Source organism: Lipophrys pholis, assembly GCF_963383615.2.
Source record: "Lipophrys pholis genome assembly, chromosome: 13".
Lineage (NCBI taxonomy): Eukaryota > Metazoa > Chordata > Actinopteri > Blenniiformes > Blenniidae > Lipophrys > Lipophrys pholis.
In genome coordinates, this window is record NC_137632.1 from 15207905 (window position 1) to 15233234 (window position 25330).

The window sequence follows — 25330 nt, forward strand, 5'->3', positions numbered from 1 at the left end:
TTTTATGCTCAGAGGTGGGCTCCAGCCACCAACATTGTCACGTTGGTAAAAAAGATGGATTTCCTCATGGTCTATTGCAGGGGTGTTACTGATGCGGCCCATGGGTCCAAACCAGCTTCCCAGAGGGGTGTGAAATTTTTTATTTATAAGTTACTGACGCTTCCAATGTATCCACTTTCGGTTGCACTGTTTATGGTTATATTAACAGGCACATTACTCTGAAGTAAGTACACTGCAGGTCTTACTGCTCAATTCTACTGTGATCCTTTTTTTTTTTTCTCGCATGGTTGTTCACGTTATGTTTTAAATGTGGCTGCCAGTGTCCTTGGTAGTACTATTACAGAATTGTGACGCCTGTGGCAAATGTGGCAGGACTGTTCAGACTCGTCAGAACCTCAGGTCGTTCTGAAAAACACTGGATATGTATCTGATTTGGTACCGCATATGAATCATGGCCTGGCTCTGATTTGTGTTGTTGAGACTCTTAAAAAAAAAAAAACATTCAGATATGGATCACATATGGTAAAAAAAAAAAAAGTTGAATGTGTATTACTTTCGCCTGCAATGTGAGAAGGGCCTTCCAGTCTTGAGCCTTAGTTTTGGACGCTGAAGTTAACTCCTACTAACAGTGGGGAAAATGCTGGGTACAGTCCAGTCCACCACAGGACTAACAGAGAGAGACATCAAACACCCGTGGATTAGAAATTGTACACCAAACCAAACACGCTTCCTTACACAAATCTGTTTTGACCCTTGTCTTTAAGAAATCTGACATTCCTCTTTTTAAATGATAAAAGAGGATCTGACTGGTCCCAAACATGCTGTGTGCCTGTGTGTGTATGTGCAAATCTTTCCATGCTTGGTAGTGGTTAAGATGACCAACTCATCATTCTGTTTCCAAGCATCGATCTCCTCCCACCTCCACGTGGTAATTCCTCTCAGTGGGGAAGTGAAACAAGCAACACACAAACGCACACGTACACACACATCCACACACATCCAAAACTTTACTCTCTCCTGTTTTCGCTCAGTCTTTCATCTCTCATTTCCCTTTCACTTTTATCTGTCTATTAAAACAAGACGGTGCCCCTGTGCTTTGGGCTACAGAAGACCAGCTCTTGATAAATTTAATATTTTTTCCCTTCTGTTTGACGTCCGCAAGTCTCAGCGTGATTGTTTGATATACAGCTGCAGCGAGGTATTGGCAGGATCTTGTCGCTTTGGGTTAAAGCTCGCTTTGGATCTTTTCTGCGTTGGACTGCTGTGACTCTGCTTCGGCTTAAAGCTGTTTAACGGGGATTGAAAGAGTCTTACTTTTCAAAGCAATTATATCACCTCTGTGAGTCTTTCCCAAGACACATGTAAAGGTTCAAGAAGATCCTGAATTTAAAACATGCTGGGACTTTTACTGGTATTTTTGCCTTTATCTCAATAGTAGACAGTCGAGGAAAATGACAAAACTGCAGGAAGTCAGGGAGAGAGTGATGACATGTAGCCGGTCCCAATGCAGCGTCAAACCAGGGAAGCTGCGGTACACTCGGCATCACAAACCGCCGGGTCACAGGGGAACATAATCCTAATGCTGTGCAGCTTCAACACATCATGCAGGCTGACTAGAGACTTCAATGCCCAATTTTCGAAACGTTTCCTCACCTCGGCAGCACTTTCATCACTCAGTAGAAGAAAGGAAATTGGAAATGTAAATCTGAGCTCAGTGTTTACATTTACGCAAAACAGCATGGGAATCTGGACACAAGCGGCACATTAAAGGGATTACTGAATATTTTGTCACTGTGCGGTACGCTGTACGGCGTCTGTGTGAGGCTGCATGTGTGGGAATACATCGTCTGAAGTCTCTGTTGTTGAAGAGGAACCCTGTGGTTATCCCTTCTTTAAAGCGTGCCAAAGTACACATACATACACAAGCAGGAGAAGCTTGGGGATTTAGAAAAAGTGTTGAATTATAGGCCTTGGCACCAAAAGGATCAGACAGGCAGGATAAAGTGCAAAGGGAACTCTTACTCACTGATTAAACTCTTTTTTTTTTTTGCCTTGTGTTTCTATTGCTCACAAATGGCTAAATTACTCTTTATGATGGAGCTCTGTACTTATCACACTGAGCTTCTCATTATCATCTTGCCAGGGAGAGAAGCTGGATCATTTGATTTTACAAGTTCAAATCAGCACATTGTTGGAGACGCTGGCTAGAATTGCATCATGGCTTAATGAAACAAAAGCCAGGAAAGGAAATAGGTCCAAGTGGGAAAAAATAACAAACACTGTGGGAAGGTTTGTGAGCTTTGCATGGATGATGGCACACTGTGATGAAAGACAGTAGTATTTAAGGATGGAGAGAGAGGAACCGATCCTCAGGATGTTGTGATATTCATCCATTTGTCCATCTTCTATACTGATGTACACAACTTAAGGTCGTGGCCGTATACGAATCTTAGGTTACACCCTGGACAGGGTCCTACCACACACACACTAACATTCACATCTCAGGGCAATTTAGGGTCAACACTTAACTTCACATGCATGTTTTTAGACTGCGTTGAGGAAACTAGAGAAACTTGAATGCCTGGGGAGAACATGCAAACTCCACACTGAAAGACCCCCCCCCCCCAGTCGAACCACATTAGCTGAGCGGTCAGAACTGATGACTGATTCATTCAATAAGTTCAGCTGAAGTTAAATCAGCTCGAGTTGATCATTCAGAAGTTACTACGATCCAGTATTTACAAGGGAACCCACAAGGGGGAAAGCAGTTTGAAACCCGTTGAACTCTGCATAATGACCCCAATGGCCCCATTTGCATGACATTTCCAAGTGAAAATGAAAACATTTCGTTGTGTTTTGGGTGGCCGTTTACACGACGGTGGTGCTCGGAGTCACTGAAAAGGTAACGGCCCGACTCCGTCTATGTGGAAACGGTGGAAAACAAAACTTTTTCGAAATACTGCTCGTGCACATTCACACCACGGCAGTACGTAATTCTTCTGCGCAGGCGCGAGTAGATGGACAATAGCAACGATGCTTGCTTCCTCGTTTGAAAATGGTCTAAATTGTCAGTCTTGTGTCTTGCTTTCCTGTGATTTCTTTTTTTTTTACAATTGATTTCTCCATCTTGTTTGCCCAGATGTTGCTCATTTTGCCTCCCTAGGGATTAGACTTTGTTTCAACAGGTCCCATTCTGATGTGAATCGTGCTTTGAGGAAGCCATACTAATGTTGAATTACTGCAGGGAGTTGTAGGAAACTGAAATATTTGGTGGTTTGTGAATTCACCATATTAGGCACAATGTCTCTTTGTCTCTGCTCTTGTTTTTTTTGCTTGAGGTGGACAAAAAAAGATGTCACATATTTCACTGTCAGGAGAATCTGATCAGCCCACACTCACACAGGCCCCATGAAACGGGCCTTCACAACACAAAACATTAACATAAATATAAACATGAGGCTGTAAAAAGTGACAACGGGCATATTTTGCGTGAGCGCTCATCACCACACCACTATCTCTGCATTCAACTGCACCACAATCAGCCCATGGCTACAGAAAGAGACGTCAACGTTTTCAGGATCAAATTAATTACAGTGACTATAATTTACCCCGTTCTACTCCGAGTGCAGCTGTCTCTGATAGGACGGGGAAGCGCCCCCCCCCCCCCCCCCCCCCCCGGGGTGCCCACTGAAGCATTTACCTGCCCTCTGTTTACTTTGGATGTCAGCAGACAGGCTAAATCACTTCGTGACTACTGAAAGTCATTCACCGTAATTCCTGCCTTCACATCCAAGTCAAGGGGAGCAATAAGCCATGAAGAAATTGCTCATTTGAATTTAGGCACCGTTCACTGTGCCAACAATGTGCTCGGTGTTTTGTGGGTGGTCTTGACAAAACCGAAACATGGGTTTACAAACGACATGCTTTTCACACAAGTCATCATTTTTCAAAGGTCACAGCAACAACCGACTGTGCAAAAGTCGTTTCAGTCTGTAGAGGGAATACTTAATCCGTGCTCTCGCACCATGTGCGGCTCCTGGCCCGGCTGGCACTGCGGACAGGCCTGGCAGCTGTTGCTGGTCTGGTTGAAGAACTCGTACTCTCCGCAGCTGGAATATTCTGCACTCGCGATCATGCAGCACACCTGGAGGGGCGGAGAGGCGGGCAGGTGGAGAAGGCAGAGCAGGTCAGATAAAAGCTAAACAATTCTGATAACTCACGAGCACGAAGATGACACATTCACACTAATGCAATTACACCTTCAGAGCACAGCTGACCGACTCATTGAAGAAGAAGTTTCTGCTTTCTGCAGCTGACAAGCTTCATCTGACGATGCTGGAATGATGGATTAAACACGTTGCTCAAAGGCTTTTCGGCAGTAATTTTTGATCAGACGCAAATTCAGAAGGAAACAAGCGAATTGACATGCATTAAAAATTTTGGAAAATATTTAATTTTGGCCAGACAATCAAATGCAAATGTTCTTAATTGATAATCCACCACAACTCTAACTCCAGCTCTCCATATGAGAAAATACTGAGATGGGAGTATTTACTTATACGGAGGGTTCAACACTTAAATGAACAATATTAAAATATAATAGATTATACTAAACACTACATGTCTTTATGTACTTATATGCTTTTTTTCATTTGATTTTTAACAGTATTTCTAACTTTTATAGACCTTGAGAACAAGGTCATGCCAGTATTCTGTTGCATTATAGAAGTTTAATTAATTATTGAGCGGTGAATAAAGACTTGTTTATCAGTCATGTTTCAATCAATTACTTTTTCTTTGTAACTGTGTAAAAAAAACAGTTTGAGTATTAGAAAGGCAGATGCGTAATTATCCACATATAGGCGATAGTGGAGACTGACTGAAGTGGTAAGATAATTGATTTATCAAGTGAAAAGAACTAACAGAGAATCGTTTTCATTTTTTAATTAGCAACAGCTACAAAGAATACAAACATTTGAAGGACTTACGGAGACAAAGTTTTGGGTCAGACAAATTGCTCTATGTATTTAGGGTGGAGGTCATGATTAAGTTAAAGTGTGGGTGAGGGCTCTGGTTAGGTTTGACAAGTTGGGATGGTTAAGGTTTAAGAAACACATCGGGTCAGTGAGAAGCTGAAGAAGATGTGTTTGTGTGTTAGTGTGTTATGAGGGTTTGCGCAATAGCAGCAATTCTTTCAGCATGCAATTGGAAGTGTGTGTGCTCGTATTACCCCTGTCAAGGGTAAACAATCTGCTTATGCGGTCGAGGGCTTCTTTCTGGTTTAAGGCTAAGCTCAGCAATAAATTTAAAGTTAGGAGAAGGATTAGGTTCGGACAAGTTGTGGCTTTGGTCAAAGAGCGTTTTCAGGAAATGAATGCAAGTCAGAGAAATTGTCCTCTGAAGAGATGCGAGCGTGATTGCGCGTTTGTCTGTGTGTGAGCGAGTGTGTCTGTGTGCGGTGTGATGCAGCATTGTGTCATTGTGGCTCACTGTAATAAGTAGCAGCTGGCATTCTGAGCTTTACCAGGCACACGCTGTCCTTTTCCAAACAAACTAACTGGCTTTTAAAAATCATCTGCTGTCCAGAAAACGGTGGGGGGAAAGTAAACGAGTGCATGACTAAATCTCACCATCTTCTCTCCATTGTTTTCATAACGTCTTCCTGTGTCTCTCAGACTCAAGGCGCTGCTCTATTTGAATAAATGTATACATGTACACCGTTGCGTGTGTGTGGCTTTGTTCTTATGTACTAGTACCATTTCTAGGTGAGGAGTTGTTTTGGGTTGAGGCTATGGTTAGGTCAGGCAAGTCGGAGTTACCGCTGAGTTTAGAGTCTGCGGGGAAGTCATTGTAAGTCAATGCATTGCCCCATAAGACAGAGAAATATCAACAAGGGAATAATTAGATATCATTTTGCACTAGATTCCTATACGGACTGACAGGTAGATAAGCATTTGAATTCCCCTTTCAAACTGAGGTCCAGCCAGAGTCATATGCTGGATTTATTCAGGGCATGGTATCATGCTGATGTTTTTTTTTTTTCATCAAAGTTAAACATTATTACTGTGTTTAGGCCGTATTTCCTGCTCTTGTGTTGTGGCAGTGAATGACAGTTGAATCAACATTGGAGTCTGGTTTGGGAGATTATTTTCCTTGCATGCTGAGCAAAAGACAGACAACGGGCGTAATGAGGCACAGCACTTTAGGCAAACACAACAAGGTTTCTGAAACAGAGTAATTGCAAAATAATGATCACAGTAACAAATAGCAAACACTCAAGAGACTTCACAGCCAGTTCTTGGAACACATGTGTGTTTTTCCATTTTCAGCCTCTAGTCAGTCAGTTTAGTCAATTTGATTGTGACCATTTGACCAGGAATCAACCTATAATGAATGATTTGGATATTAATGAACCTGGTTGGATTCAATTATTGGTTTCAAAGAGTCAAAATGTAGGTGAAAGTTTTTTTTTTTTTAATTAAGTGTTCATTAAATACTAAAATCTTTTGAAAATGGCAATTCCATTTAATTAGATAGTCACACTCTTCCGAGGTACTCTCATGGTCTTATGATCTCATTTGAGATATTCGGGATTTTTTTTGCTCTTAATCATTTGACACATTTTAATCATTTATTCAGGACCCCCTGACACCACATCTTCCCAAATGTCCCCCTTTTTCCTAATTTCATCCCTATAGTTTAAGGCCGTTTTTTTTTTTTTTCTTTGAAGATATTAGAAATAGAAAGCTTTACCAGACCGACAGAACACATACAACTGTTAAACTAAAGTTCATGAGTAAAATTCATAAATGGATTGTGTAAAACCTGCTGGTATCTTGTTGGCTACATTCAATAGGTATTTCTTTAATTTTGGGAAGCAGTGACACTCCTCTTGAAGCAAGCAATTTGCTTAACACATCCACTGTAATTTTTTAATTGTTTACATGTCAACACATGATGCTGTAGGTAATCAGCAAGCAGTTACTTATGAGCAGAGTTTATGCATTGTTTTTACAGTGTCTAGTTATTTAAGTAAACTGCATGGCAAAGGCACAATTGTTAAAGCAGGTCATGTTATAATTTCAAAGTTGGTTCAATCCTCCGTCCGTCCTGTAAAAGCAGTCTGAGCACTATGCATGGCAGCCGACCGTTTCTGCAATTCACACTGCTGGGCTAACGGGAACTGAAGAGGCCCAGTGCAAGAAATACAATGATGATTTTAGAATAAAAGTTCTGCTTAAAAACCTTAGAGGTCATAATAAAATAGAAAGAAAATGACTAAAAGGAGATAGCAATTGAAAAAGAATGCATTGAATGTTATGAAATGTGAGGGCATGAGAAAAGAGGAATAAAAAAAAACAAATAATGAAATTAATTGAACTCGAAGAACTACGTATGAGGCTATAAAGAAAAAAACTTACTAATAATGAGGACAGAAAGATGGACTTCTTTTGACCTCGCCTTTCCGACATGTTTGCGTCTTCCACCTAAGGCACCAGAGAAAAAAGAACAGAGGCAGTCATTATTCGTAGCTACTCTTATTCAAACATTTCCAGCAGTCAGAGTCCTGGACTAAAATTTAATTACAACACAACAAAGTCAAGTGTGTGTGTGTGTGTGTGTGTGTGTGTGTGTGTGTGTGTGTGTGTGTGTGTGTGTGTGTGTGTGTGTGTGTGTGTGTGTGTGTGTGTGTGTGTGTGTGATCACGTCATTACCCATAAACATGTAATAGCAGCAGAACAGCCGATGGCATTCTCCTGGCTCATAACTACAAGCACACATCACCGTTGGCTAACCTCTGCTTCAACAAAGGCTGGCGATATCATTTAACAACATTTAACTCTACACCTTTTCTTTTTTCTTTTCTTTTTCTGACGTGTCATGGTGGTGCTTGGGCTGAAATTCTGATCAAAAGCCCAAATATCGTGGAAAAGCCTTCTTCAATAGCACTCATTTGAAGTTGCACAGGTCTTAATGGTAATAAAAAAGTAATATTATTTAATGGAAACTATAAAACCATGTTCAAGGGTTGTTTTTTTTCTCCAAATTTCCAAAGCACTGTAATGATTTCAATTTTTCAATGGCTAAGGTACAGCAGTATTTCTGGTTTGTGACAGAAACGCACAGCGACTGTAATAGTGAGGCATGAATGAGGAAAACAGCAATTAAAATCTTTGTTTATGCAACCAAGACAAGAGAGGTATTCTCTGTCCCTCTGCTGGAAACAGATTTAACGACATTGGCAGGCTAACTGAGTGGTTGTAAATGTGTAAAAACTGAATTCTGTGTGTGTGGCATAAATCATTATTTGCCGATTATTGTTTAATTGTGTATTTTATTTCTCAGCTTTAGTGTCAGAAAGACTAAGCGTGGACGCATGTGTGTTTGCATGCAAGACAAAGTGAGAGGGAGGCCATGTGAATACACTGCCCTGCTCCGGCCAACTTCTTCAAACACTGAGAAGCTTGTCGATATTTAATTAGTTGTTTCATTTATATTTGTGTTCTAAACTGCACATAATCATGTGCTCACTTTTAAGAATAGCATCAGTGTCAGCAGTGCCCCGGGAATCAAACATAGAATCCTTTGTTTAACTTAGTGGAGTGGATAAATTAATTTTCTGGCCATTAGGATAACGCAGAGGACTAGAAATCGCTCCATGCAAAGATAAACAGGAGACATGGAAAGAGGACTCACAACTACACACTCAAAACAGAAGAAAATGTGCCTTTAAAGTGCATTCAAGCCATTTGCACACACTAATTAAATAACTGAATAAAATGGGATAACCTCCGATTGTTTAATTAACAGGTTTTTTTATTTTTTTTTATTTTGTTCATTTCAAACTGCCAGTTTGAGCTGTTAAACATTCATTTTCTTTCTTTCTTTCTTTCTTTTTAACAGTGATGCAATGATATATTCCACAAGTCCCACTTTGAAACGAGGAGGCATCTGAGAGGGACCAATCCACACAAACAATCCAAACTGTGATGTAGAGGCACTGGGATACTCAATCACGATGTGCTTTCCACAGTGCACAAAGTAGTCCAATTTCCCAGTGCCAGTATTGAATCCCTGCGACTCTGTCTATCTAATTAAGCTTAAGTTCAAGCTGAAAACTTATTTAAGGAGAATAGCGTCCATTAAGAGTGTCAAACAAGGCAGGCGCACCGGGAAACTCTATATTGTTGCATAACGTCACCATTTTAATGAGAATGATGACCAGATTTCAATCAAGTGCATTTTTTTTTTCCTAGTATGAAAATACCACAATGCTTTGAAAGATCACAATAACCAGACAGTTTTTGCTTCTAAAATATTTAAGTTGCAGAAAAAAAGGCATTGTAGGTGGTTCAATTCAATATCCTTATGAAATAAGATCAGGTTTTTGTTAAGGAAAACTTCCCATGTGTTCAGACCTTGAATACAAGAATATTGTATGACCCAGCATTGGTCACTGGATTTTGGTTGGAGACCCTATTTATGGACAATTATGGGTGACCACACTGAATAATTCATGACAATGTTGATCCTTGATACTCTTTGTAATTTGGATCAGTTAAAGTAGATGCCACTGAGATTGTATTTCTGGAAAATAACAATGATGCTGCCTGTAAGAACACAAACAGTGCGAGTTTTCATAATAGCAATCACACCTCAACAATTACCGAGCGGTTCTAGCTGCCAACATCAGGAAACCAGGCAACATGTGCTGACGCTTCCTGACTGTAGGTGAAATCAGTTCAAATTAACACATTAACAGTTGACTTTGAAATTATCCGAAGCTGTCAAAAGTATTAGAACCTGTGTGTGTGTGTTTGGAGGGGGGGGGGGGGGGGGGGGTAGAAAAAGGAGACAAAAGGGAAGAAGCTGCAATTATCTGCTATCTGAGATCAGAATCAGTCTGGTTTCAACCTCTGATTCCACTCATCCAGCACCACTGATGGTAAAAACCTTCTGATCTTTAATGATGGCTAATACTCTGACCGAAAGGGTTTACTCTAACAGATAGATATACAGGCTGTCATATAAATACACATAGTTTGGTTCTGAAGGCAAAATTAAGATTAACTGAGCAAGTCCCTGAGGTAAGCTCAGTGTGTGTGTGTGTGTGTGTGTGTGTGTGTGTGTGTGTGTGTGTGTGTGTGTGTGTGTGTGTGTGTGTGTGTGTGTGTGTGTGTGTGTGTGTGTGTGTGTGTGTGTGTGTGTGTGTGTGTGTGTGTGTGTGTGTGTGTGTGCGTGTGTGTGTGCTAAAGAGATAAAAGAGCCGACTGCTTTTTTTCAAATCAGGAAATGAAGAATTGCCAAATTGCTATAGACCCCCTCAAGGCTACTCATTATGGGGTTAAAGTGAGGTACACACAGACTTAAAGTGTGTGCACATGCACACACGCACGCACACACACACACACACACACACACACACACACACACACACACACACACACCCCGGTACGACTGCGTTTGAAGCTTCTTGTCTTCTGACAGTCTGCTTTACCTCTTTCAACCCTCCCTCCGTCTTTCGAATCCTCCGCTCTCTCTGTTGGGGCAGGTCTGAGATGAAAGTCAGCCCAAGCCTTTTGCCCCCCAAGGGTATAAATCTTCTAACGATTGCATAATCTCTGATAAATAACCCTTCTGTCTTTAGCTGTGTCATTTACAAGTGGAGTGCATGAAGTTCTTAGCGGCACAGGCAGGGCACACCTCATGGTCTGGGCACCTCCCACAGTGAAAGTGTGAATTTGTGACAGCACACTGTGGCCAATAGAGAACAAAAATTCCTCCTTCTTGAGAAGACTTTACAGTTTGTCATGTTTGCTGAACTGAATAATTAGTGTGGCTTTGTTTTGCTGCCTCCCTTCATTCATTGGCTGTTCTTCAGTCCAATATGAAATGCGCCTTAGCTTTGGGAAGACAATTTACTCTGCCTCGTCACCAAAATGTACCACAACAAACCCATCGGCCTCAAACTTTCACAGAACAAAAATCAACAAAACCCAAAGAAGACATCTTCTGTGCAAGCGCCATGGCCTACAGTGACAAGTATAATGCCTTAATAACATTAAGGATATAGAACTTCAAAGCAGATTTAAGACTGCACTGATGGTTTCACCCAGTTATGACAACCGTATATGACGGGGTCTGCTTATGGTCTGGGTTGGTCTATGGAAATTCCCACGCTTCAGTCCATTCAAACATGTGCAAAGTAGGAAAGAGGCGCCTCCTTCTAGTTAATTCACTTGTTTCTGTGTCATTTTTCCAAAAAGCCTGTCAATCTTATCGAAGTTGTCATCCATTGTTCTAATATTTTCTATAGTAAAAGAAAAAAAAAAAAACCTTAGTCCAACCCTCAAGCCGGATGCTTTGTGTGGAATGTATATATTGTAATGTAAACAAAAAATATATATATATCATGGGATAGTTACAATAATGACGATGGATACATGCCAATTAGAAGTACATTTGATGAAAGATTCTTGATGAAACAAGAAATGAGCTTTGAAAAGATTATTTTATTTTCCTTTGTGTGTTTTATTATTGTCAGAGCTGAATGTAATGTAGTACAACAAGAGTGCAGCCAACTGCTTTACAGATGCAGATGAGTGTCTTTTAGAGGCATTAATATTCACCAAAAAAAACTCTGCGGTCACTGTACACCCAGCGAGTTTTGACATTAAACCTTCCCCATGGGCATGTAAGTGTTTTTGGGAGTACAAAATTTAAATCCATTAGGTGATGCCATCGGAAAAGCATCCTATTGGTCCCGAATTCACTGTGCAGCCGCAAAACATCTCCGACCACGCATTCCTGCAGAACTATCTCCAGCAAAAAGAAGAGCCAGGAGTCCTGCAGCATCTGGCCCACACAGATTTCTAATGTCAACATTATGGAGTGTGGGATTAGACGAAGAGAAAACAGACACTGACACACAAAGTGTGTCAAGTTCTGAAAGATGCTTTGGCGCAATCCTACTGCCAAACATCTGAAAACAAACAAACATGGCTCTTAGAAATGTTTTACAGACAAAGAGATCATATCAAACCCTGAATTCATTTTCAGTGTATTGCACTTCACAGAATGCACATTGATATATAATAATTAATGACATTTGTTTCCAGTATGACAATTTTACTTCTTACTGTGTACCGCATTTGTTCCGTACAGAAAAATCTACAGTGTCTCAGCATTATTTTTCTTCAAACGTAGTTAAGCTTTCATAAACTTTCAAATGTGTTAATAGTGGTAAAAATGTTCAACATTGTGCTTCATTTCATATCGGCCTCTTTCTCTTCACCCTCATTGTTTAAGTCTCGTTGTTTAGTACTGTTACAGATGGATCGTGTAGGAAATCGCTTCTCACCATCGGTGATTAACCCTGTTAAGGTTATTTATTACAGGGTCTGATAATGACTTCCTGCCTGATTAAGTAGGAGGCCAATCAGTGGTCGGGGAGCAACGCCAAGACTCAAACCAAAGTAGAAAATGAGAAATGTGGTCAGCGGATGGTTTGTGGTCTCTTGAAAGGCACTTCACTTCTGATGACAGTCAAATCAGCAGCAGTCTTGTATTTTTTAAATGTAAAGTCTGCTTTTTGTTGATTTTATGTTTTTATTTGGTTTAAAATATTAAAGCTTTACTAACTGATTGTTTTATACATAAAAAAAAAAAAAACATGCTGAGAATTTACTCTCTTGTAAGGCTATCATTTTGATGTGTGGCCACTCACTGATGATGGATGATGGAACATCCAACACGCTCACATTGACAAGTCTCTGCCTCCCATGCGCTGACACGCTCGACATATAGAAGAAAAAAAAATGATAGCAAGAAGAGAAGCTTCGGGCTTTTTAAATTGTTTTTTTAATGTTTTGATGGTATTTGAAAAGAGTCATGCATATGGATATGGGAGGCGGGGAGGACTCATGGATCGGTCTGAACTTGCATAGGAAAGGTGGAGTCGCTTTTAATTTGTTGGCAGTTTTTATCCATTTAATTTCACAAATATATTTGAAAAAAGAAATACTACCAAGCCATGTCCACCATACTTAAGGACAAAGTCAGGTGGTATACGTTTAGGTGTTTTTTTTTTGTTCTTTTTACAACAGCTCTAACCTTACCATAAACACGCTGTTACACACTTGCAAAAATACTCAAATCCCAGCCCATTAACAAGTTCTCAAGTTAATCAGAGCACTGCAGCGTAGCATTAGCCTCCAAAAAGCCAATTATTTTATCCCTTTACAGAGCCGGGCTCAAACTGCCAAGTCCAAGCAAGATCTCAAACACATGTTATGAAGTCTGACCGTGCGTGCGTGCGTGCGTGCGTGCGTGCGTGCGTGCGTGCGTGCGTGCGTGCGTGCGTGCGTGCGTGCGTGCGTGCGTGCGTGTGAGCGCAAACATCCCAAACCCTGCTGTATACCAGCAAACCATTCAAGCAAGTACACAACAAACTGACACAGCCCTGAACCGCTCACAGGCGAAAGGAACATTCTATTTATCCAGTGTGTCTAATTTCCAGTTGATTTTCAGTCATCTCAGCCATCCCCACCCCACCCTCACCACACCACCCTCGCCACCCCACCCTCGCCACCCACTATGAAAATCACTGTTCTGAAGCACAGCACATTGTTTTAACAAGCACAATTAGTCCTGAACGTCACTGAACTATGTGCTTGAGTTCACACCAACAATACAACTAGTTACAGAAGTGACAAACACACAGTACTAGTAAAGGAAAATGGCTGATAATAAAACTTCAAGGAAGTAGACTTGCATATAAAACATGAAGCAGAAACCGCAAACTTTGTGGATTCTCCCTCTTTCAAGTGTCTCCAGTCTGTCATTTAAACCTCCAGCAGTTCTGGTAAACAAACCACTTGAACAAGATACATTTTAGCACATATATTTAATTTCTGAGGACACAATTGTGTTTGTTTTTCTTCATGACCAATTCTTTTTTGACTGATGTGGATTTATGATTGTCGGTTTAAACAAATGCAGCCACCGAATGACTCTTGACAATGAAACTCCAAATGATAAATTTGGGGTTAATATAAACTCCAGCTGCAATGACCTATAATCATCAGATAAGTGAATGGAAGTATGTTGATTCAGAGTAACAGCATGTTATTAGCCCTGCAGTGGCCATAATCATCTACCTGCGTTCGTAAATACATTACAATCTGTCTGAAAGGCTTAAAATCACAGTGTAGCTAAACGCACTGAGCACTGTATGCACTATCAACTCCTAATGTGTCTTTAGAATTTGGCCAATTCACCTTCATTTTGCTACTGAGTGTCTACTCCTAAGTGTCTGACTGTCTTTTTTTTTTTCTTTTCTTTTTTTTCTCAAGTGAATTATGAAGAAGGAATGTGCTGTTGGCGCTTCGTCTCCTTTCTATGATTTTAACAGTAAATACAGGGGTTGTGGTGGCGGCAGGCCTGTCACTCAAACTAAACCAACAGCATCAAACATTGTTTGAATCAGACCATGATTGTGCTTCTCGAACATTTCCTAATGAATTTCACTGATTGGCAAAAATAACCAAAAAAGGAATGGCCTGGTATGTTGTTATGGTGGCCATTAATCACTGTGATTACATGTCATCACAACAAGGCTGCAATGAGATCCCCGCAAAAAATAATCTGCAGTCACCTCTGCACTCTTCTTCATTAAAATGTCTTTATCTCTGAAGCGCCTTGAAGAAAGTGGCTAAATGAGCTAAATGAGCGGGAAATAGCTCCAACATGATTACTGTCTCAGTTTGATGTGAAAATAAACACATGATTAAAGTAATTTCCAACTTTGGAGACAGACCCAAACCTCAGACATCAGCTGGCCCCTCGTCTACAAACTAGATAACCGTTTAGTCTAATCCCAACCGAATGCATCCCCATGCTTTATCAGTCTGAACTGCGCCTGAACACTTTAAGTGTCAAAACATGCTTTGGTGCAGCTTAAATTTCCACTGACAAATCACACAGTGCACAGAGAGCAAAGGAATCAAATATCCTCTGCAGGAGGAAGAAGACTGTGAGTCGCAACGCACAGAGATCCTTCGTCCTTTAATTTTTATAAGATTATTAAACAAAATAGAAATACAGCATGAAAAATAATGCACAAATTATGCTTGAATAATTTTTCTTTTTTCTTTTTTTTTTACAAGTGTGTGTGTGTGTGATGTTTCTTCATCTCTCCTCATCTTATGATTGCTTTAATTACAGACTTAATGTCAGCTTCCCACTCTGTGCAGGAAAAACAAACTCTTTGGGCACATGAAAAGAAGTCGCAACACACACACACACACACACACACACACACACACACACACACACACACACACACACACACACACACCTATCGCAGCTCCATTCAGTCGTCAGCAGGCCCTTTGATTCTCTGCCTGCCGGTGATCTGTCTTTCATCGTCTCCTCTTCTTGATCCCTTGTTCCCCTCTTTAGCTTTGCTGGGGCAGAACATCTCTCCCTGTGTCTCTCTGTCTCTGTGTCTGTCTCTGTTGATTTTGCATTGACTCTAGGTGGGAATCCTAATCTGTAACTTGGAATTCATTTCTGTGTCTTTCTCCATTCCCTCTAACGTCTACAATAAGGAGGCTGCACACCAATGCAGTTCTCGCAACTAAAAAGAGAAATACACTGTTTTTGATTTGTTTCCTGAGCAACAAATTCTTGAGTACAATATGCTGTAGCAAAACTATAAACACTTTACAAATAAAGAGCGAACAAGGCCTTTTATAACATCAATAATGCATCCACAACTGGAATTGAGTGATGTTAGTTTTTGCCTTTGAGTAAATTGAACCAGCTTTGTATCTATAATGTGCTTTTTTTTTTTTTTTTTTTTTTTAACCTCTAAGGTTCATATTACCTGTGTGGGTGTGCCTGTTCGCACCTCATAAGACAGATGGGTTTTCAGACTCACTATCTCCAGGGCTTGAATTTATGTCGTCCGAGCAGATGATAGTTGATGAATGTGGTTGTGAAGAAAGGGGAATCTTCAAAGCTAACTTTCTGCTTAATCCATTGTAAAAAAAAAAAAAAAAAAAGAGGCATGCATTAAAAGAAACTTTACTGAGAGGACTTTGCACACCATAAACAAGCACACACGCTTGTGTCTATATATTTTCACACGAAGACAGGAAACTTATCACACTGTCACTCCTGATCTTGCACACACAAGCGACACAACCTGAAGCAATAACAACAAGACTCTACACACACGCACGCATGCACGCAAAGCATACAGAGATAGATGTGTAATAATAAAGTTTAATGGCTAAACTTCCAGTAATCTTGGCGGGGTGACACGTTTAGTGTGAGGCACTCAACCAAAACTAAAGTGAGACTACAGACTAGCAGGTTACACCTCCCTCCCAAGTCTTCATTCACCAATTACTGTAAGTCACTGTGTGGTCATGTGTTTTGGTTGTAGTTTGAAGTCAATCCTTGGGGATTGGGATGAATTACAATGGAACGAAAGTTTAACCAACCTGTATGTGATGCATCGCTTAGATCAAGCATGTCTAAAAATTTGAGAGAAGCGACGAAGCAGCTTTTGCGATCGATGAAATTATCCTGTCAGCAAGTAATAACCAAAAGACCTCCTGGACATTAACAGCACGGGGGTCCAACATGTTATAGCCTCTTTTATCCCACATGACACACCAACCGAGCGCCAAACAGCACAGCACCATGTGTTTAAACTTTGTCTTTAGGCGCAAATTGCCTTTTTTGTACTTTCTATTTAAGCTACGCAGTTCACAACTTTGCTCAGAAATTCCAGACTGGCAGAGTTGTAATGCCAAACTCTCTCCCGACACACTGTATAGAAGGAATCGATGATTAACTGCAGTTGGTTCTTCATATGTAGGACTATTAAGCAGTCGCAAATTATACCACAAACCCCAATTTGATTAAACTTGCTCCCCTGAGGCCTCCATGGTTTCAACTATAGATTTACAATTGGTTTGTGGAAATGTCTGCATTCTGGATGGGTAAATAATAGTGGTGAGCATGAAACCTATGATTAGAGAAACCTTCTGCTTTTATGTTGCTTCGCTGGGATTATTGCACATAAATGAAATTAGAATGAAATACAACTACCTCTCATTATATCTGGGACCTCCAGGAAGCCATTGAGGAAGTGCAAAGAAGAGCCATCCTGTTGACTGTGATTACTGAGTAATAAGCGGCCGGGTCATGGAGATGGCTGTGGTGGTGAAATAAGCTACAGTCAGAATACGTCTGTTGGTACTCATTATCAGTGTTTTGTACACTGAGCACATGGCACACTCAAAGCTGGCATCGCCAAAGGGAAAATGGCTTTTTTTGTATTTTAGAACAATGGGTTTAATGGGTTACTACTGCTCAGCACATATTTATCCTGTGCTGTCATATTTGACTCAGTATGAGTGTTAATCATAATAACCAGGTCCCAATCAAATCACAATACTTTTTTTTTTTTTTTTTTTTTTACTTCAATGATAAGAAAAAGTGGTTCTAATGATGAAAATAACATGATTAAAAAAACCTACATTTTTTCTTTAAAGATAAGTTGGCAGTCGTATTTGAGTTTCTTTAAATGTAGATTCTGGATAACTGAGGCGAATCCCTACGAATCTAAAGTGCTTTTTTTCCTTAACTTTAAATATAGTAAATGCATTGTTTTGGAAAATAAAAAGCACAGCATTGTGACCAAAGTAAAAACAGAGGTTACTATAACTCATGCAAATTTTATTTGGATTAACATATCTTTGCTTCCATTAGAAAGCTCTGAGCTGAAATTCAATTGAAATCTCCCGACTGATGTGTGAAGTATTATGAAGCATTCAACCTCAGAAGGCCTCCTGAGCTGAATAAAGTTCTCCGCGGGGGGGGGGGGGGGGGGGGGGAATTTGCTGTGTGGATTAGAATCAGCTGCGACACCTCACATAAATCTCAACATTAACTTTCACGGGAAAAACAGCAGGCTTCCCTCTCCTTCCTGTGATATCACTCCAAAATAACTCCAAAATCCCTCCAAAATAAATAGTTGTGTGAATTACAGTTGCAAATAGCATCAGGTGACAAAGCGACAACACTAACCCGAACAAGTTTTCTCTTCATCGCGCTGTAGTGGTAGGACGATCATGACTACAGGCGCTGGCTTTGTAAGTTTTTCTGTCTTCATCCCTTTAATCCCCAGAAACCATATTAACTTCTTTTGAAGATGAGCTACGTACACTCCCTCATGTTTCTCCTCTGTGTCTCCTCTGCCTTTCTACCTGCGAACATGAAAGATTCAGTGGCAGGAGAGATGGGCTACTCGAGGGGCTTCAGGGTGAAAAGAGAGACACGGTGAGAGAAAGAGAGAGAAAAAGAGAGCGAGAGACCTAGAGAGAGGATTGATTTCCACCTCCAGCAGCTCCAGTTCAAAGCCAGCCAGCAGACTTCAGAGGCTCGGCAGGACCCAGCATGTTCCCAGCCGGGCCAAGCTGCCTGTCTGCGGGCAGGACTTCCCCCGGGGGCCCCGGGGCCCGGGACAGTCAGGCGGCACCAAGAAAACAATTATGCAGCCGGAGGAGTGAGCTATGCTGGGTCACAAATGCACACTTTCTCAAAGCACACAAAGCCAGCACAGTGTGAAAAGTGAACTAAGTGGAGCATCGCAATTATGATATGACTTGTTACCACAAATATTCACCATTGAGCATCATCACTTCAGTGTTTAAGCCGACGGCATCCCCGAGATTTACAGCAAACAGGGCCTGATGTACAAAGCCATGTGTGAAAAATTAAAAAGTCTAATCTGTCTGCCTCCCTTGTACCAACAATCAGCACTTTTCCACATACAACAGAATTACAATATTAGGATATGCTTCTTACACCGTTTTAATTTTTTTTTTTATAATTTTACTGCAATATGATCATTTCACAATTTATCAGCTTTTAGAACCAGAGAAAAATCATGTGCTCAGTCTGAATTAGACAAGTCAGGTGTTCACACTGTACAGCTCTGTGCGTGTTGTTGTTTTGCAGACTTTGACATGCATGATTTAGGATGCTTTTTCATACAAAGTATTATTCATTATCAAAGGCTTACATCTATTCTATCACAGAGAGCCTCAATATTATATATAATTAATTATTTTTTTATATCTTTTTTTTCTTCTCTAAGTCACGAAGCTGAATCAGTCGCAATAACGCACATGTGCGCTTGGCATAAAAAAGTGCTGCTCAGGAATTTCCCCCAAGTCTTGCAGCAATCCGTCCTTGCATTCCTGAGCTCGGGGGCTGATCACACGTCTTACCTGCAGCTCGGAGTCTGGGGACTCGCCGGTGTGGTTCCTCCTGTGCAGCGGCTGGCCTGGTGGGCTGGTCAGTGCGGCTCTGTCGGTGGTCAGTCTGTCTCCCGGCTGAGCATCGCAGAGTGTCTGAGAGTTTGAACTCCTCACAGCCCGGGTTGTGTCTCAGCCTCCGCTCCGGTGCATGTCGGTGTGTCTGCAGGCTCCTCCTCGATGAGGAAAAGACCGACAAGTTTTCTCCGCCCTGCAACAGACACACGTTAAACGCGTCCCAGGTAGACCGCCGACTTTCGATGATGGGCAATTAAAAGGGCCGCAGGTTGTGACGCCAGTCTGCCATCTAGCGGCCACAGGCATGTAGCGACACGCTGATTCTCCTTCATCTCACCACTAACAATCCTGAGTCAAGTTACACTTTAAATTAATCGACAGTGTGAGGGGCAGGGGGAAGCAGATCTCTCATAATGAATGCTGCCGCTGATGTCTCTCTTTAATAAGAATTAAGTGAAAATGACCTTTTTCTTCATCTCGCTTTTCTCTACAAAGTTCATTATTTTTCCAGTAATTGAATTAAACTGAATAGCTTTATTGCCATTATATTTCACACATAATGAATTTACCGACGCTGCTCCCTTTGTGCTCCAATATAAATTGTAAAAAAAAGGAGAGAAATTGAACACATAATGCAAATTACAAGGTAACATCAAATGCGATGGAGATATTAAGACACTAATGCCCATGTCAATTATTTAATGATCTCTTGGCCCAGGGATAAATAAGTGTTTGATAATCTGGATGTGTTCGCTTTCATCGACCTTGGCTTGCCGGAAGACATCAGTTCAAACAGGCAATGAGCTGGGTGAGAGGAGTCTTTTAGGGCGGCAGTGGTCCTTCTCAGGCATCTGGAGATGGCAGTCTCCTCCAGGGATCACATAGAGCAGACAATGACCTTTTGTTAATAATGTAATCCAGCCTATAATGTAATAATTGCCCGTTTTAAAGTAATAACCTACCAATGGCATTATAATAAGTTATTTGGTTTAAAGAGTAGTTTTAAAAAATACATACAATGCAGCACTCTTTTCATTATCATTGTATAAAATCTTTTGCGATTTTATTATTTCATTGGCAAGCCATTACATCATTGGTTTTATTACATATACTGGCAGCTATTCTATTATTGACCATTATTGCGCTATTAGTTGCTACAAGCTTGTCTTGGTTTGGTTGAGGCTTGAAAGCCTTTCTGTGGTGACTTTGCACGTTCTCCTTGTGCGTGCATGAATTTGTGCCTGGCCATCAGGTTTTCTCCCATGATCCCACAAGTTTCACTGATGACTTTAGAAAATGTGAATGAGCATGTGAGTTTGTGTCTGACTGCTCTGTCAGTCAGACACAAACCGTCTAATCAGCTGATCGCCACTGAGCTTGATAAAGCAGTGGAGAAGATGGATGGATATTGTAACGAGTATATGACATCTTCATTCTCCACTGTCAACATTAATTATAGGCTGAAGATGTCCCCACGTCACATTATTCTTTTCAGTACTTAGTAAGCTATTCAACAGACGAAGCAGCTTCAATAGTGCAGAACTGGGATTTTCTACAGTGAGAAACATACAGAAATATCCTCAAAGTGAAACCAAGGACATAATGAATATATGTCTATACTGTTCCAAATACTTTTAGAGTTTTATTTCTTCCTTATTGTACAGTGGTGGTTGGCAACTTTACACAGTGATAGAAATTATTTAGAACCAGTGATAATAGAAGATAAACAGATTAGGATGTGCAGGTCCTTTATCCTACTGCATTGTACAGACAACCTCTTTTAATAATTCATGTTCATCAAATACTTTGTGGATGATGTCTTTTTGTGTGTGTGTTTCTACTTGGGGAATGCAAGTGCAAAAAAACATTTCTAATCATACATTGATGTATCTTCTTCTATACCACTATATCAAGTTTAAGGATGCTGGAGCCAACCCTGGCTAACTATGGCTGAAACCCTGGACGGGTCAGGACTCTATTACAGGGTGAACACAGACAGACAGACAGTCACACACACTCATAGTAACACCGACAGACATTTTGTTGGATTGTGGGGGAAAAACTGAAGTACCCAGACTAAACTCACTTTACACAGAAGTTTTTCCCCCACAATAGTGTTGCTGTGAGGCAAAACGAGTTAACCACATCGCCGCCATGCAGCCTCTCAACATCATTAAATGGTCAAAATTTGAAAGACACGTAGGACAAAATGTGATGTATGGCTATAGCTACAAAACTATTTGGTTATTTTGTTTACATACTGTATATATTCATTACTGTATGGATTCATTTACACTATTAAAACTGTATTAAGCTGCAAAAATGTTTAAGATTAGATGGTTTGATGAAAGCTGACAGGGGGATTATCCACTAATGATCTCCACGTTAATATATATTAATACTCGTGTCAAATTTCAACTACCACACTATTTCTATTACTGTCTGAAATGTTGCAAACAATGTTTGAATTTGGTACTTTGGGATCCCCACTATAGAACTAAGTACTAATATTTCACTTAAAGTGAAATCATTTTGTTAAAGATTCATTTTGCAAAACAAACAGATAGCGGAGTTTAATTTGGGTACGGCAGATGGTGCCTGCACAATAACAACCCCACAACAACATCCTGCCTGACTGCAATTAATAACCATTGGATACTGAAAGGACAGACAAAAGTTGAATATCAATACTAAGATACAGCCATTAATGTGCACACACACACACACACACACACACACACACACACACACACACACACACACACACACACACACACACACACACACACACACACACACGCACGCACACAAATCTGCTTTCAGATTATAAATGCCTTTGAAACAGAAAACCTAAATTAGTGTGAGTGTGTCTGTGATGTGTCTGGCTGGTGCCTGGTGTCTGTGTTAGACTAAACCTCGGACTTTAGTCTTCCTCTCCTCCTCCTCCCCCTTCTCTCGCTTCCGCTCGCTCTCCTTTTCTCAGCCACAGGAAGAATGAGATAAAAGTGAGGCTTTGAAAACACTGGCGGTCCTGTAATTACTTACTCTCCCTCTTTGCCTCTGTCTCTGGATTTCCCTTCGTCCTCTTTTTTTCTTTTTGTCCTTTTCACCTTTTTCTCCTTTCTTGGTCACTTTCTCTTTTTGCATTTTCTCTTCCCTTCATCTATTTTGTTTTTCCTCCTCCTGTATCCCCTGCCCTCTCCACCCTTTCTTCTCTGTCTGTCCCCCACCTCCTTCACCGGCTCATTGATGTCGATCCAGAGCTTCCTGACTGAAAAGGAGGATGAGACGAGAAGAGATTAGATGAGAAGAGAAGGATAAAGAGGGGATGAAGAGAGGATCACAAGAAGAGTGATGAGTTCTGCTGAGAGAGTGATGACTGCTCTGTTACAAACTGGACAAAAACACATATTAAGCAAGAAAAAAAAAAAGTGTTTATGATGATGGATGGTGTGCGGGAAAAACAACTTTGATGGACTCTGCATGAGGTGGAATGGAGAATAACAGAGACAACGTGTCAAATGAAAATTCCATAAATAATTAAATCAATGAGAAGCGAGACAATCTGGGACGCGTCAACCAGAAAGAGCAAACAATGACGTTCGGTCTTTTGCAACACATTTCTATGTGATAGGTTTATTCTGCAACCCTTTTACAATCACATATGAGTAGTGGGAGGTTGAAGATTTATTGTACTTGCCTCCCAAAAAATGGAATCAATTAAATAATTATCAAAAAATTGAGAGTTTCGGTCTCATCCAGAGGGACTGACATTTTATCTACAGTCTCTCAGAATCCATTAGACAGTCTAGTTACAGCTACATGTTATCTAATTATTTGAGTTAATGTAACCAGGACCACTCGTTCCATTACGATTACAGTTAAGTCAGTTAACTTAACAACAGAGTTCTTCAACAATCTTCAATTGCTCCATTTAATGTCTTGTAAATTTTTAAAACCACCACATGAAAGAAAAACTCAAAAAAACAAAATCCCTTTATATCTGTTACATGATGTGATCACATGATGATTCACCTGAGCTGTTGATTTGGTCAGCAAAACACGAACTGCAGTAAAAGTGGATGAACTGTGTGTCGATGTAAGTTAAGTGAAGAGCATCTGTCAATGTACTGTAACATGTTAAGGACATACCACCGAAAAGCTCTCGTGCGTGTAAAATCTCATCTGAAAAGGAAAAGGATGGATCACAAAGCAATGCTCTAATTATTCTTCTCCTTAGGCCAGATAAAACACCTCGGACAATGTTTCTGTTTCAACAGTGTCTTGACAAATGGAGCGTGACCCATTTTGACTCATTCCCTTGGTCCGTGTGAATTCTCTCCAGATACACTAATTCCAGCCCTGCTCCTCTTTATATGAAGCTCCTCCAGGTGCTTCATAAAGTTTGTAAAATACATGCTGGGGACACTTCATTTGACCTGCAATGAAACCAGATAATACCAATATTTTCCTTCATTTTCAACTTTCTTGAGATGCCCCTGTTGAAGTCTAGTTAGTTGATTTATAACGTAGCACATTTGAAAACAAGGTGTACAAGAGAACAATGTTCAATCAAATGTAAAGATTAGATGCAACCAAAAATGATCAACACAATGAATAAGACCAGTTAGGGATAGTGTGCAATAGTATTGAAAAGCCAGGAAGAATAAGTATGTATATATTTATGTTTATGCAAGTTCATGTTTACACAATAGGGAGGCTGTTCTATGCTGTATGCATTGTTCATCTAATGGCCTCAGCGAGCATCAAGTCATATAAAACAAAAGGTGCAATAATTAGCATTTTTCTTTGAACAGAAGAACCGTTCAAGAGCCAGCAATACAAGAACCATAGGGTTGCCAGCTTCAGCTATAGCTAAAAGGTCAACAAATGCACTTAAAAGGTCAAGTTCAGAGCTGTGATGTGATTTAAAACTGTAATTTTCCAAAGATGCCAAGACTCCACTCGTACGAATGTCAAACTCTCCAGAACGGCAATTAATGGAAGAAAGTGAAGAACGAGTTCAATTCAAAAGTATTTCTTTAATTATTTAAAAGCCATCCAACGTTTTGTAGACTATAATGAACCGGATGCATTTCAAATTAAATTTGTTGTCCCTCCCAATGTTGAAAATATTGGAGGTTGCAACTTACATTTGCTTCGTCAGTACAATCCCCTTATTCTTAGTCTCTATTATCGGTCATCTTTCAATAAACTATGCTCAACACATGACATCTGAGCTCATTACTTAATTACTTGGCCAGTAAATGTAATTATGAGTTGAGTCATGTGGTCAACATGCATTCATGGAGGACATCAGAGCTTCCAAAGAGCACAGCAGCTGTCACACACTAGTTATTCTTTTTTTCTTTTTTCTTTTAAATATATAACTCCTTCAGAACCCCAATCAAAGTGCTGCAGCTCACAGAACTTGGCAGTCAGTAGAGACCTAATTTGCTTCTCGGTATAATGAAGTGAGTGAGACTTCATTTTACTACAAATTCATTAAAAACAAACTTCCTTGTGCTTTTTTTTTTTTTAGCCTTATGAAGGATATGGAGGTTGACCTAGATGTTTGAAACAAGACCCAGCGTTCTATAAAGGCAAAACCAATACAATATAGAAATGGAAAGGATAAAACTGGGATAGCCGTTTTCTCATGTGTGATATTTACAGTCAGAATGACGAGACATACTGTACATATTATCATTTAATCCAGGTTCATGGTGACAATCAAAACAGTGTTCACATACTTTAATGTATGTAAAACTTCGAGTTTTCACAAAAATATGAAAATTCACATGTATAACATTGCGGGTAGAGTATATCAGTAGGGTCTCTAAGATTTGCGAATATTCCCACATATAAAGTGCAACATAAAAAGTTCCCTCACGCATCTTGCAAAGAAAATCAAAATGGCCTTGTCATTATTTGTGTTAGTCCCCCAACACACACACACACACACACACACACAC

The 25330-nt window shown here is 40.3% G+C and overlaps 1 protein-coding gene across 1 annotated transcript in view; it reads right to left on the minus strand.

The window, feature by feature from the left end:
- edar (ectodysplasin A receptor) overlaps window positions 1-19504 on the minus strand; it is a 34040-nt gene extending 14536 nt beyond the window's left edge. The window contains exons 1-3 of the mRNA XM_080478970.1: window positions 19311-19504; window positions 7422-7487; window positions 4025-4144 (exon numbers count right to left, since the gene is read on the minus strand). Of these exons, the coding sequence (XP_080335096.1) occupies window positions 4025-4144; window positions 7422-7472 (171 nt within the window). The 5' untranslated portion in view covers window positions 7473-7487; window positions 19311-19504. The remainder of the gene's footprint in view (window positions 1-4024; window positions 4145-7421; window positions 7488-19310) is intronic.
- Window positions 19505-25330: the final 5826 nt, after the last annotated feature.